The 16383-nt window shown below is 52.2% G+C and overlaps 1 protein-coding gene across 1 annotated transcript in view; it reads left to right on the top strand.

Annotated features, from left to right (window-relative positions):
- Nucleotides 1-16383, top strand: part of CYTH4 (cytohesin 4) — a 156633-nt gene that overhangs the window by 46034 nt on the left and 94216 nt on the right. Inside the window, exon 2 of the mRNA XM_075321755.1 lies at nucleotides 1578-1651. Within this exon, the coding sequence (XP_075177870.1) occupies nucleotides 1578-1651 (74 nt within the window). The remainder of the gene's footprint in view (nucleotides 1-1577; nucleotides 1652-16383) is intronic.

Genomic DNA, 16383 nt, shown 5'->3' with positions numbered 1-16383 from the left:
GTTAACGACAGTGTCACACTGTGTTTGACTCTGAACTTGCTGAGTGTCATGGTGGCATCAGACGCTGTTCAGACTACAGACTGACACTCCACACTATGCTTTTTCTGGTGCTTCTGAGTTGCAGAGTCGACCAGCTGTGTGCTCATTAGTGATCGGACTAGGAGTTAATTTCTGCAATTTCTACTTTTGGGATCACATGTTGTGGGAGATTAATAACAGGTACTCCCTGCCTTTTTAGGATGGAGGAATCTGTCTTCCCATGCCGACTATAGCTTTTGTTAACCCAGGCCATGGGCTGTTGTGTTCCTGGTGATTTACTGTGTGCTACTTGGTATATTGTAGAAAGCCTCTCTTCATCTGGTTATTTCCTCCATGCTCGATATTTTCTCCTGCTCATGTATTGTTTTATATCTCAGTGTGTGCTAGCTTTAAGATTGAATTTTGGTTTCCCTGCTTGTTTATATCTGTGGATTCATCACTCTTGTCTTGATCCTCCCCTGGGATGAGGGAGAGGGTTATTAGATCAGGGCTGCCAGGAGTAGCGTAAGGAAGGCAGCCCAAACATTGTCACCATTAGACATATCTCTGGGAGTAAGGATAGCTAGGCCCCCCTAGCCTTGTTATCCCTTGTCATCCTGTGACAGGCAATGGAAACAGCTAATCAGTGGTGGTGCCAGGTGTTGCACCCCCACCAATCTACATTGAAGACCTATCATAAGAATAGGACATCAATGTTAAAGCTCTGCACAACCTCTTGAGTTCAGTATGTGACGAGCTACCACTAGGTGTCACCAGATGCAACCAGTGGCGGGGAGGTCAAACAAACTGGAGGTCAGGATCCAAGAGGTCATGTATGGAATACAAGGATGAAGCAAAGCTGAGGTCAGCAGCCAGGAAGTCACGTAAGCTACACTGGGGGGAAAGCGGATCTAAGGTCAGGGTACAAGCCGGAGGTCAGAAGCCAGGAAGTTACGTAAGGTACATGGGGGAAAGCGGAGACGAGATCAGGTTACAAGGGGTACAAGGGTGGTTAGGAGCCAGTGTCAAAGTCAGAGTCAGGCCACTTACTGCAGGGAAGAACTACGACTGGCAGCATTACGGGTGAGGTTGCTCCCTAAAGAAGCAGAGCAATCACCCGGAACAAGGCGCCTGTAAAGAGCTCCCTCCTAACACCAGCGCAGGAACCGAGGACGGGAAACCGGCACAAAATACAACACAGAACATCAGCTTTGCTGGAGATCAGAGCACCATGGTTCAGAACCATGAATTACAGAAGCTTGTGAGCCTTTGAAGACATATCAATTAATCAAACACGCAAAAAACTAAGAAACGTAGCTGTCACACGCTACAATGTACCTTACGATGCCGGATGTGCGTCACTTACGGCGTGACCCCGCCGACACATCATTAGATATGTTGTAGCGTGTAAATCCCGCTTTAAACACGGTTCCATATGAGAACGTTTGCTGATCTTTGGCTCATTTCTGCAAATATTTGCAAATTGTACAAATAATTGTATTGTCTTCCTGTAGAAAATATAAGATATTTCTAAATGTATTGTTTTTTTGTTTCAAAAGGAAACACAATGGTTCAGACAAAGGAGTCGAAGATCACGTCACCAACCAAAGATGACATACTGGAGCAAATTAAAGTGTGTTGTTACCTCTCTAAATCCATCCTGTACTCTCTGACCCCATTTCTGTCTTCATTATTTTCATCTTTATATTATTCATTTACATTTGTTTTCTATCTGCACTGCTATTCCATAAAACTGCTTATTTTATGCTTGTTATGTTACTCAGATTGAATGGTAGGAACCAATTCCCAGTGTGACTTTTATAAGTACAGCACAACAGAGACACAAAGTAGCACACGTTTGTTTGTAGACATTGGTTGGGGACATTTGAACTACAGTACATATGACCGCTGCAGCCAATCACTTGTCTCAGCAGCTTGTGCCATCTACCTTTGCATGACTGCTGAGCTCATTGATTGGCTGATGTGGCTCATGTGATCATGTGTGGTTTAGTTTTTACATCCCCGCTGCAGCCTGCACATAAAGACCGAGCAATACTGGAGAGGCAGCACTGATTAACGCTAATTTGATTGTTTTTTTGTAAAGCCATAAAGCAAAGCGCACAAGTCACATAACAACAATGCACATATGTACAGCACACATCACACAGATCGGCAGACATTGTACTTACAAGGACAGTGCACAAGTCAGACATGTCAAACAAGTACATCAGACACACAGTGCACACATTGTACATGACATACAAGCACAGCGCACACATCACACAAGCACAGCACACACATACAGACGTCACACAAGCACAGCACACACATCACACAAGCACAGCGCACACATCACACAAGCACAGCACACACATCACACAAGCACAGCGCACACATCAGACATCACACAAGCACAGCACACACATCAGACATCACACAAGCACAGCACACACATCAGACATCACACAAGCACAGCGCACACATCAGACATCACACAAGCACAGCGCACACATCAGACATCACACAAGCACAGCACACACATCAGACATCACACAAGCACAGCGCACACATCAGACATCACACAAGCACAGCGCACACAGAAGACATCACACAAGCACAGCACACACATCAGACATCACACAAGCACAGCACACACATCAGACATCACACAAGCACAGCACACACATCAGACAAGGACAGCACACATCACACAAGCACAGCACACACATCACACAAGCACAGCACACACATCACACAAGCACAGCACACACATCACACAAGCACAGCACACATCAGACATCACACAAGCACAGCACAAACATCACACAATCACAGCACAAACATCACACAAGCACAGCACACACATCAGACAAGGACAGCACACATCACACAAGCACAGCACACACATCAGACATCACACAAGCACAGCACACACATCAGACATCACACAAGCACAGCACACACATCAGGCATCACACAAGCACAGCACACACATCAGGCATCACACAAGCACAGCACACACATCAGACAAGCACAGCACACATCACACAAGCACAGCACACATCACACAAGCACAGCACACACATCACACAAGCACAGCACACACATCACACAAGCACAGCACACACATCACACAAGCACAGCACACATCAGACATCACACAAGCACAGCACAAACATCACACAATCACAGCACAAACATCACACAAGCACAGCACACATCAGACAACACAAAGCAGAGCGCACACAGCAGACAACACAAAGCACAGGACACACATCAGCACAGTACACACATCAGACATCACACAAGCACAGTACACACATTAGACGTCACACAAGCACAGCACACACATCAGACATCACACAAGCACAGCACACACATTAGACGTCACACAAGCACAGCACACACATCAGACATCACACAAGCACAGCACACACATCAGACATCACACAAGCTCAGCTCACACATCAGACATCACACAAGCACAGCGCACACAGAAGACATCACATTAGCACAGCACATACAGACATCACACAAGCACAGTACACACATCAGATATCACACAAGCACAGTACACACATTAGACGTCACACAAGCACAGTACACACATTAGACGTCACACAAGCACAGCACACACATCAGACATCACACAAGCACAGCACACACATAACACAAGCACAGCACACACATCACACAAGCACAGCACACACATCACACAAGCACAGCACACACATCACACAAGCACAGCACACATCACACAAGCACAGCACACATCAGACAACACAAAGCACAGGACACACATCAGACATCACACAAGCACAGCTCACACATCAGACATCACACAAGCACAGTACACACATTAGACGTCACACAAACACAGCACACATCAGACATCACACAAGCACAGCACACACATTAGATGTCACACAAGCACAGCTCACACATCAGACATTACACAAGCACAGTACACACAGAAGACATTACATTAGTACAGCACATACAGACATCACACAAGCACAGCACACACATCAGACAGCACACAAGCACAGCACACCCATTAGATGTCACACAAGCTCAGCTCACACATCAGACATCACACAAGCACAGCGCACACAGAAGACATCACATTAGCACAGCACATACAGACATCACACAAGCACAGTACACACATTAGACGTCACACAAGCACAGCGCACACATCAGACATCACACAAGCACAGTACACATGTGGCGCCCCTGAGGCTTCCGTCGCCACAGGTCATTGCACCCCATCAGCGGTGTGATGCCCCATTCTGGGAGAGGAAGAGAGTGAACTCCGGTCCCCTGGTAAATCCACACTACACCCATTGCTAGGGACACACAGGACCAGGGAAAGTGGCAGGCAACCCTCCCATGCTGCATGCTGAGAGGGGCTGTAAGACCCATCCCTGCTCCCATAGGGTGGTAGCTTAGCAACTGGGGAGGTGGGAGGAGCCACCAGAGAGCAGATAGAGAAAGGAAGGTCAAGTTAGTTTCAGTTTACCTCAGGGAGTGAGAGAAGCAGCATGTAGTTGGAGGAGAAGAACGAGAGAAAGGAGGGAGGAGGAGGCCTGCTGAGGCAGGCAAGGAGGAGAAAGAAGAGAAGGAAAGAAAGGGTCGCAGGGCCGCGGGTAGTCCTGTATGGTACCACGAGCAGTCCTTGTTGGGTACCGCTGCCGAGGGCCCAGAGGCGCTACGGGTAGCTGCAGGCTGCGGTGGCCCGTTCCACAGTGACATCGGTGGAGTGATCAGCTGCGACAGGGGACGGTCCCTAGAAACTGGAGGAGTGAAAAGACAGTCTCCAGACAGTAAAAACCGAGGCCCAGGGAATTGCAAGCTCCCAGGGCCAGAACCCAGTGCAGACCTTCAGAAAAGGGGTAATCAGCCGACAGGTGACCCCCCAGCCTGGAGGCTGTAATGGAGGCCAAGCCAAGTCCATCTACCTAAGGCAAGGCTAGTGAAGACAGCAGAAAAAGAGACACTAAAGAGAGGGAACCGGATTTCACGCTCTGAATCATCCAGAAGACGGAGGTCCCTGACAGCGGTCCCAGCAGTCCAAGGGTTCTGCCTGCCCTGACAAGAACTGTGAGTAAAAGAACTTGAACTGCACCTCTGAAGTTGCCTCAGTTATTTCATCTGCATAGACATTTACAAGCACCAACTGTGCCCCGGGCATTGCTCCACCTGTGGGGAGCAGTACTACCATTGCTGCCATAATATCATCCCGGAGGCCTCACACAGCAGCGGCGGCTTAGTAGCTGCATACCACAGGTGGCGTCACGAACACACACTTTAACAACCAAGCCACATAAACTACTGACACCCACCAGGGCCACGGAGCCGGGCCCAGCCACCACTGACTACCACCGGACTAGTCCGGCCCGGCACCGGGTGTCCCATAGCCCTGGGGTGGGCGAGTCAACTTGGCGTCACGAACAGGATTTCGTGCCCGGTCTAACCGGGTACTGTGCGCCTGGAGAACCGTGTGACAGACTGTGTACTTTACTGAGAAACCGCCGCCATTAGCGCTGCTGAGAGCGGGAAGAAGGGGGGCGTGCAAGAAGAAAGGGCGCGAAGAGAAGCCCCGCCCCCTTGTCCAAGAAAAGCGCGCGAAGCGGTGCCCGCCATAGAAAGCGGAAGAAAAAGAAGTGGTGACCAAATAAGCTGGCCGGCTGGCAGACAGAGTTTAAAAAGCCAGACCAGCAGACAACGAAAATGTACCTTATCGCAAGCGGAGTGATGCCGGTCGTGGTGGGCTGGGCGCCAGTCTGGCGCCAGATGCAAGTGCAGCCTCCGGCCCCGCCGCCGAGAAGGGAAAGGGAGAAGCCGAGTGGCGTGGTCGAGCACCCGAGCAGTAATCCAGCAAGCGTTCCCCAGGTCGGCAGCATGGCAGAGAGGCTGCAGGAGTGTACACCTGGGACCGGGAAGATGGATCCCGAGCTGGACGTGCTCCGGGAGGAAATGCGAATCCTGGCTCGGAGACTGCGTAACCTGCAAGCAGAGGTGGACCGGCGGAGTGAAACACCGATGGTGCCGGAGAGTGTGGGCCACAGGATGGAGGCCGCGGAGCAGCGACCGGGTGAGCAATGTGAAGCCCCGACCCGTCCGGACCCACTGACCCACCAAGCGCCACCGCCCTGTCCCTCCACTGTCCCGCAGGCCTTCCCCGCCAGCCCCGCAAATGCTCGGTGGGGCACCGGAGGCCTGCCCGAAACCCCCGCAGACAGAGCCTGGGGAGGGGTGGACCCCGACCAGCTAGTGGGCCCCCTACCGAGTCCCCCTGTGAGTCTCCTGGGAGCGACATCCCCGGGAGTGCACTGGGACGCAGCGCCCATAGAGAGTAGGGGACTGCAAAAGCCCCTGCGCCCCAAGGAAACCGCACTGGCAAACGAGCTGACTTGCCGGAGATTGGTGCAGGAGTACCAGCAGGAGCGGGAGGCCCGGGAGGAGACGGCCTCAGAAGAACCGGAGTGGCGCCGCACTATGCCAGCGTGCGGCGTCTCTCCTGTCAGCAGCAGCCGCAGCACTACCTCAAGGCAGACCCAGGTCACAGAACTGAGCAGAGGTCCTGTGACAGCCACGCAAGAAACGCAGACCAGGATCTCCATGGCCTACATGCTGCCCAGGGCCCTGCCAAAGAAGGACCCCTGCAATGAAGAGTAAAGATGAAGAGCTGCTGAACTGTAAATAGCCCCTGTTTGCCCCTTATTCTTTTCGAAGATGACACCCTTTCCTGCTGTACTGCCCCTGATGCTTTTTGAAGACGTCACCCCTCATGTTATGTGCTACCGGGCCACTGAACTGGAATGTGGGCCCCGGTGGAAGTGTATGTGTTATGTCCTACCAGGCCATTGGACTTAGTGGCTGGTATGTTGTTTATATGTCTTATGTAACCAGGCCATTGGACTTAATGGCTGGTCGAGTATGTCACTTTGTTTGATTGAAACGAACTGCCGGGCTACTGGACTTGTAGTAGCCAAATATGTAATTAGTTGCACCCGTTGTGCCCCCTACCAGAATTATGGGGGATTTGCCTGAACCGTGCAATGGACTGGAAGTGCACACTTAGAGTTTTCTTTATAAGAAGTTCGCAACGTTCATGATATGTGCCTCCCATAAAGGGAAGAAATGTTTTACTGTTTTATGTTATTGCATACAAAAATGTTTTTGCAGTGTCTCCACATGTTTTTGTTGTTTTTCAGCCCGAGGACGTGCTGGGATTTGCTGTGGGGGAGTGTGGCGCCCCTGAGGCTTCCGTCGCCACAGGTCATTGCACCCCATCAGCGGTGTGATGCCCCATTCTGGGAGAGGAAGAGAGTGAACTCCGGTCCCCTGGTAAATCCACACTACACCCATTGCTAGGGACACACAGGACCAGGGAAAGTGGCAGGCAACCCTCCCATGCTGCATGCTGAGAGGGGCTGTAAGACCCATCCCTGCTCCCATAGGGTGGTAGCTTAGCAACTGGGGAGGTGGGAGGAGCCACCAGAGAGCAGATAGAGAAAGGAAGGTCAAGTTAGTTTCAGTTTACCTCAGGGAGTGAGAGAAGCAGCATGTAGTTGGAGAAGAACGAGAGAAAGGAGGGAGGAGGAGGCCTGCTGAGGCAGGCAAGGAGGAGAAAGAAGAGAAGGAAAGAAAGGGTCGCAGGGCCGCGGGTAGTCCTGTATGGTACCACGAGCAGTCCTTGTTGGGTACCGCTGCCGAGGGCCCAGAGGCGCTACGGGTAGCTGCAGGCTGCGGTGGCCCGTTCCACAGTGACATCGGTGGAGTGATCAGCTGCGACAGGGGACGGTCCCTAGAAACTGGAGGAGTGAAAAGACAGTCTCCAGACAGTAAAAACCGAGGCCCAGGGAATTGCAAGCTCCCAGGGCCAGAACCCAGTGCAGACCTTCAGAAAAGGGGTAATCAGCCGACAGGTGACCCCCCAGCCTGGAGGCTGTAATGGAGGCCAAGCCAAGTCCATCTACCTAAGGCAAGGCTAGTGAAGACAGCAGAAAAAGAGACACTAAAGAGAGGGAACCGGATTTCACGCTCTGAATCATCCAGAAGACGGAGGTCCCTGACAGCGGTCCCAGCAGTCCAAGGGTTCTGCCTGCCCTGACAAGAACTGTGAGTAAAAGAACTTGAACTGCACCTCTGAAGTTGCCTCAGTTATTTCATCTGCATAGACATTTACAAGCACCAACTGTGCCCCGGGCATTGCTCCACCTGTGGGGAGCAGTACTACCATTGCTGCCATAATATCATCCCGGAGGCCTCACACAGCAGCGGCGGCTTAGTAGCTGCATACCACAGGTGGCGTCACGAACACACACTTTAACAACCAAGCCACATAAACTACTGACACCCACCAGGGCCACGGAGCCGGGCCCAGCCACCACTGACTACCACCGGACTAGTCCGGCCCGGCACCGGGTGTCCCATAGCCCTGGGGTGGGCGAGTCAACTTGGCGTCACGAACAGGATTTCGTGCCCGGTCTAACCGGGTACTGTGCGCCTGGAGAACCGTGTGACAGACTGTGTACTTTACTGAGAAACCGCCGCCATTAGCGCTGCTGAGAGCGGGAAGAAGGGGGGCGTGCAAGAAGAAAGGGCGCGAAGAGAAGCCCCGCCCCCTTGTCCAAGAAAAGCGCGCGAAGCGGTGCCCGCCATAGAAAGCGGAAGAAAAAGAAGTGGTGACCAAATAAGCTGGCCGGCTGGCAGACAGAGTTTAAAAAGCCAGACCAGCAGACAACGAAAATGTACCTTATCGCAAGCGGAGTGATGCCGGTCGTGGTGGGCTGGGCGCCAGTCTGGCGCCAGATGCAAGTGCAGCCTCCGGCCCCGCCGCCGAGAAGGGAAAGGGAGAAGCCGAGTGGCGTGGTCGAGCACCCGAGCAGTAATCCAGCAAGCGTTCCCCAGGTCGGCAGCATGGCAGAGAGGCTGCAGGAGTGTACACCTGGGACCGGGAAGATGGATCCCGAGCTGGACGTGCTCCGGGAGGAAATGCGAATCCTGGCTCGGAGACTGCGTAACCTGCAAGCAGAGGTGGACCGGCGGAGTGAAACACCGATGGTGCCGGAGAGTGTGGGCCACAGGATGGAGGCCGCGGAGCAGCGACCGGGTGAGCAATGTGAAGCCCCGACCCGTCCGGACCCACTGACCCACCAAGCGCCACCGCCCTGTCCCTCCACTGTCCCGCAGGCCTTCCCCGCCAGCCCCGCAAATGCTCGGTGGGGCACCGGAGGCCTGCCCGAAACCCCCGCAGACAGAGCCTGGGGAGGGGTGGACCCCGACCAGCTAGTGGGCCCCCTACCGAGTCCCCCTGTGAGTCTCCTGGGAGCGACATCCCCGGGAGTGCACTGGGACGCAGCGCCCATAGAGAGTAGGGGACTGCAAAAGCCCCTGCGCCCCAAGGAAACCGCACTGGCAAACGAGCTGACTTGCCGGAGATTGGTGCAGGAGTACCAGCAGGAGCGGGAGGCCCGGGAGGAGACGGCCTCAGAAGAACCGGAGTGGCGCCGCACTATGCCAGCGTGCGGCGTCTCTCCTGTCAGCAGCAGCCGCAGCACTACCTCAAGGCAGACCCAGGTCACAGAACTGAGCAGAGGTCCTGTGACAGCCACGCAAGAAACGCAGACCAGGATCTCCATGGCCTACATGCTGCCCAGGGCCCTGCCAAAGAAGGACCCCTGCAATGAAGAGTAAAGATGAAGAGCTGCTGAACTGTAAATAGCCCCTGTTTGCCCCTTATTCTTTTCGAAGATGACACCCTTTCCTGCTGTACTGCCCCTGATGCTTTTTGAAGACGTCACCCCTCATGTTATGTGCTACCGGGCCACTGAACTGGAATGTGGGCCCCGGTGGAAGTGTATGTGTTATGTCCTACCAGGCCATTGGACTTAGTGGCTGGTATGTTGTTTATATGTCTTATGTAACCAGGCCATTGGACTTAATGGCTGGTCGAGTATGTCACTTTGTTTGATTGAAACGAACTGCCGGGCTACTGGACTTGTAGTAGCCAAATATGTAATTAGTTGCACCCGTTGTGCCCCCTACCAGAATTATGGGGGATTTGCCTGAACCGTGCAATGGACTGGAAGTGCACACTTAGAGTTTTCTTTATAAGAAGTTCGCAACGTTCATGATATGTGCCTCCCATAAAGGGAAGAAATGTTTTACTGTTTTATGTTATTGCATACAAAAATGTTTTTGCAGTGTCTCCACATGTTTTTGTTGTTTTTCAGCCCGAGGACGTGCTGGGATTTGCTGTGGGGGAGTGTGGCGCCCCTGAGGCTTCCGTCGCCACAGGTCATTGCACCCCATCAGCGGTGTGATGCCCCATTCTGGGAGAGGAAGAGAGTGAACTCCGGTCCCCTGGTAAATCCACACTACACCCATTGCTAGGGACACACAGGACCAGGGAAAGTGGCAGGCAACCCTCCCATGCTGCATGCTGAGAGGGGCTGTAAGACCCATCCCTGCTCCCATAGGGTGGTAGCTTAGCAACTGGGGAGGTGGGAGGAGCCACCAGAGAGCAGATAGAGAAAGGAAGGTCAAGTTAGTTTCAGTTTACCTCAGGGAGTGAGAGAAGCAGCATGTAGTTGGAGGAGAAGAACGAGAGAAAGGAGGGAGGAGGAGGCCTGCTGAGGCAGGCAAGGAGGAGAAAGAAGAGAAGGAAAGAAAGGGTCGCAGGGCCGCGGGTAGTCCTGTATGGTACCACGAGCAGTCCTTGTTGGGTACCGCTGCCGAGGGCCCAGAGGCGCTACGGGTAGCTGCAGGCTGCGGTGGCCCGTTCCACAGTGACATCGGTGGAGTGATCAGCTGCGACAGGGGACGGTCCCTAGAAACTGGAGGAGTGAAAAGACAGTCTCCAGACAGTAAAAACCGAGGCCCAGGGAATTGCAAGCTCCCAGGGCCAGAACCCAGTGCAGACCTTCAGAAAAGGGGTAATCAGCCGACAGGTGACCCCCCAGCCTGGAGGCTGTAATGGAGGCCAAGCCAAGTCCATCTACCTAAGGCAAGGCTAGTGAAGACAGCAGAAAAAGAGACACTAAAGAGAGGGAACCGGATTTCACGCTCTGAATCATCCAGAAGACGGAGGTCCCTGACAGCGGTCCCAGCAGTCCAAGGGTTCTGCCTGCCCTGACAAGAACTGTGAGTAAAAGAACTTGAACTGCACCTCTGAAGTTGCCTCAGTTATTTCATCTGCATAGACATTTACAAGCACCAACTGTGCCCCGGGCATTGCTCCACCTGTGGGGAGCAGTACTACCATTGCTGCCATAATATCATCCCGGAGGCCTCACACAGCAGCGGCGGCTTAGTAGCCGCATACCACAGGTGGCGTCACGAACACACACTTTAACAACCAAGCCACATAAACTACTGACACCCACCAGGGCCACGGAGCCGGGCCCAGCCACCACTGACTACCACCGGACTAGTCCGGCCCGGCACCGGGTGTCCCATAGCCCTGGGGTGGGCGAGTCACACACATCAGACATCACACAAGCACAGCACACACATCAGACATCACACAAGCACAGCACACACATCAGACATCACACAAGCACAGCGCACACATCAGACATCACACAAGCACAGCACATACATCAGACAAGGACAGCACACATCACACAAGCACAGCACACACATCAGACATCACACAAGCACAGCACACACATCAGACAAGCACAGCACACATCACACAAGCACAGCGCACACATCACACAAGCACAGCACACACATCACACAAGCACAGCACACACATCACACAAGCACAGCACACACATCACACAAGCACAGCACACATCAGACATCACACAAGCACAGCACAAACATCACACAATCACAGCACAAACATCACACAAGCACAGCACACATCAGACAACACAAAGCAGAGCGCACACAGCAGACAACACAAAGCACAGGACACACATCAGCACAGTACACACATCAGACATCACACAAGCACAGTACACACATTAGATGTCACACAAGCACAGTACACACATCAGACGTCACACAAGCACAGTACACACATCAGACATCACACAAGCACAGTACACACATCAGACATCACACAAGCACAGTACACACATTAGACGTCACACAAGCACAGCACACATCAGACATCACACAAACACAGTACACACATTAGACGTCACACAAGCACAGCACACATCAGACATCACACAAGCACAGTACACACATTAGACGTCACACAAGCACAGCACACATCAGACATCACACAAGCACAGTACACACATTAGACGTCACACAAGCACAGTACACACATTAGACGTCACACAAGCACAGCACACACATCAGACAAGCACAGCACACATCACACAAGCACAGCACACACATCAGACATCACACAAGCACAGCACACACATAACACAAGCACAGCACACACATCACACAAGCACAGCACACACATCACACAAGCACAGCACACACATCACACAAGCACAGTACACACATCAGACATCACACAAGCACAGCACACACATTAGACGTCACACAAACACAGCACACACATCAGACATCACACAAGCACAGCACACACATTAGACGTCACACAAGCACAGCACACACATCAGACATCACACAAGCACAGCACACACATTAGATATCACACAAGCTCAGCTCACACATCAGACATCACACAAGCACAGCGCGCCGCACACAGAAGACATAACATTAGCACAGCACATACAGACATCACACAAGCACAGTACACACATCAGATATCACACAAGCACAGTACACACATTAGACGTCACACAAGCACAGCACACACATTAGACGTCACACAAGCACAGCACACACATCAGACAAGCACAGCACACATCACACAAGCACAGCACACACATCAGACATCACACAAGCACAGCACACACATAACACAAGCACAGCACACACATCACACAAGCACAGCACACACATCACACAAGCACAGCACACACATCACACAAGCACAGCACACACATCACACAAGCACAGCACACACATCACACAAGCACAGCACACATCACACAAGCACAGCACACAGACAACACAAAGCACAGTGCACACATCAGCACAGTACACACATCAGACATCACACAAGCACAGCTCACACATCAGACATCACACAAGCACAGTACACACATTAGACGTCACACAAACACAGCACACATCAGACATCACACAAGCACAGCTCACACATCAGACATCACACAAGCACAGCACACACATTAGATGTCACACAAGCACAGCTCACACATCAGACATTACACAAGCACAGCGCACACAGAAGACATTACATTAGTACAGCACATACAGACATCACACAAGCACAGCACACACATTAGATGTCACACAAGCTCAGCTCACACATCAGACATCACACAAGCACAGCGCACACAGAAGACATCACATTAGCACAGCACATACAGACATCACACAAGCACAGTACACACATTAGACGTCACACAAGCACAGCACACACATCAGACATCACACAAGCACAGCACACACATCAGACATCACACAAGCACAGCACACACATCAGACATCACACAAGCACAGCGCACACAGAAGACATCACATTAGCACAGCACATACAGACATCACACAAGCACAGTACACACATTAGACGTCACACAAGCACAGTACACACATTAGACGTCACACAAGCACAGCGCACACATCAGACATCACACAAGCACAGTACACACATCAGACATCACACAAGCACAGCGCACACATCAGACATCACACAAGCACAGCACACACATCAGACATCACACAAGCACAGCACACACATCAGACATCACACAAGCACAGTACACACATCAGACATCACACAAGCACAGCACACACATCAGACATCACACAAGCACAGTACACACATCAGACATCACACAAGCACAGCGCACACATCAGACATCACACAAGCACAGTACACACATCAGACATCACACAAGCACAGCACACACATCAGACAGCACACACATCAGACATCACACAAGCACAGTACACACATCAGACATCACACAAGCACAGCACACACATCAGACATCACACAAGAAGGGCAGTGAGCCCCATAGGGGTGAATGGACCCCATGACGATCGGGAGGGTGCAAGGTTAGGAAAGGGTTAATAGGTTTGCATGGGATGGGGGATGTGTGGGAGTACAGGATTGGTAGTAGGGAGCTGTAAGGGGATTGGGGGGGAGCAAGGAAGGGGTGGGGTGTTGGGAGAGGTATAAGAGAGGGGGGTGTGCTGTTTACCTCCCCTTTCGTCGATTGATCTTTGTGTCCCACCCGCCCGCCCTGATATATAATTATATGTATATGTTCAAAAAAAAAAAAAAAAAAAAAAAAGATAAAAAAAAAAAAAATAAAAAGGTGAAAAGGTGCTGGTTTTTTAAAAAAAAAAAAAAAAAAGAACTTTAAAAAAAAAAAAAAAAAAAAAAAGAGGAATAAAGGAGAATACAAGGTTGAGTTGCTAATTTATTGTTGTCACAGCGGGGTGATAGGTCCGTCTGAGAGGTTGGGAGTACCGACAGTCGGCTTGTTGGTACGAAGTCGCTCAAGGGGAGTGGCTTCGGAGTGGATGGGAACTTGTGGGCGGAGGTCCCGCAGGTTCTGGGTAGGGGTAATTAACGATGGAACGTTGTTACCCCTCACCTCGGGCCGGGTGGTCACGGCCGAGGTGGTCCTCTGGGCCGGTTTGGCGGTTACGGCCGGGGGGTTAGGAATGATGGTTTGCCTCTCGGACGGATCTATCGGTGTTTCTGGTTATACGGGTATATATGTATAAGGTTAAGTTTAACAATTGAGTGGCATGTTGGGCCACAAGTTTGGTATACATATATACGGTAAAATAAAACTGTGGCCATTCCTGCAATAAAGTCGTGGTTCTCGTCTTCATTTAGGTAGATATGGTACGGGGGGTGTGTTTTACAGGATAACCTGCTTATCCCTTATAGATGCGTCAAGCACAGCGCACACATCAGACATCACACAAGCACAGCGCACACATCAGACATCACACAAGCACAGCACACACATCAGACATCACACAAGCACAGCGCACACAGAAGACATCACATTAGCACAGCACATACAGACATCACACTGTCGCGGGCGGAGGAGGGGACGCTGCGCTCTCCCACTGCTCGGGTCCGGCTGCCGCTGCTGCTGCGGCCGCTGCTGCTCAGTGGCTCGAGCGATGGGCCGGATCCCGGGGACTCGAGCGGCGCTCCTCGCCCGTGAGTGAATAGGGGTGGTTTGGCTTTGGGGATTTATTGTCCGTGACGCCACCCACGGTTGTAGTGATTGTGTGGACACCACCGCTGTTCTGGACGGGGATCCCGGGAGCGGTGACAGGGAGCAGCTTTGTTGTTATTTCTCCCCTCCGTGGGTAGGGGGTTGGTTGTCCCAGGGCCCGGTGATGGGGTAGGAATAGATGACAGGCGGGTTGCGGGGCCTGATGAGGTGCAGGGTCGCAGGGGCAGCGCTGTGCCGCACGGCACAGAGGTACTCACTCAGCCCAATGATGATGACACAGTTCACGGTAAAACAAGCGGCTGGATGGACAGGTCCCTCGGACGGCTGCGGTTGCTTCTTCCCTGTAGGTTGGTGATGACTGTCTCTCCCTGCACCTAAAGGCCCCGTCACACTAAGCAACATCGCTAGCAACATCGCTGGTAACGAACAACTTTTGTGACGTTGCTAGCGATGTTGCTGTGTGTGACATCCAGCAACAACCTGGCCCCTGCTGTGAGGTCGTTGGTTGTTGCTGAATGTCCTGGGCCATTTTTTAGTTGTTGCTGTCCTGCTGTGAAGCACAGATCGCTGTGTGTGACAGCGAGACAGCAACAACTAATGTGCAGTGAGCAGGGAGCCAGCTTCTGCTGAGGCTGGTAACTAATGTAAACATCGGGTAACCAAGAAGCCCTGTCCTTGGTTACCCGATATTTACCTTTGATACCAGCCTCCTCCGCTCTCACTGTCAGTGCCGGCTCCTGCTCTGTGCACATTTAGCTGCAGCACACATCAGGCAATTAACCCGATGTGTGCTGTAACTAGGAGAGCAAGGAGCCAGCGCTCAGTGTGCGCTGCTCCCTGCTCTGTGCACATTTAGCTGCAGCACACATCGGGTTAATTAACCTGATGTGTGCTGTAACTAGGAGACTGGGGGCTGGTCACTGGTTGCTGGTGAGCTCACCAGCAACTCGTGTAGCCACGCTCCAGCGATCCCTGCCAGGTCAGGTTGCTGGTGGGATCGCTGGAGCGTCGCAGTGTGACAGCTCACCAGCAACCTCCTAGCAACTTACCAGCGATCCCTATCGTTGTTGGGATCGCTGGTAAG

This window comes from Anomaloglossus baeobatrachus, chromosome 8, assembly GCF_048569485.1.
Source record: "Anomaloglossus baeobatrachus isolate aAnoBae1 chromosome 8, aAnoBae1.hap1, whole genome shotgun sequence".
Taxonomy (NCBI): domain Eukaryota; kingdom Metazoa; phylum Chordata; class Amphibia; order Anura; family Aromobatidae; genus Anomaloglossus; species Anomaloglossus baeobatrachus.
This window is presented reverse-complemented; position numbering and strand designations above follow the sequence as displayed.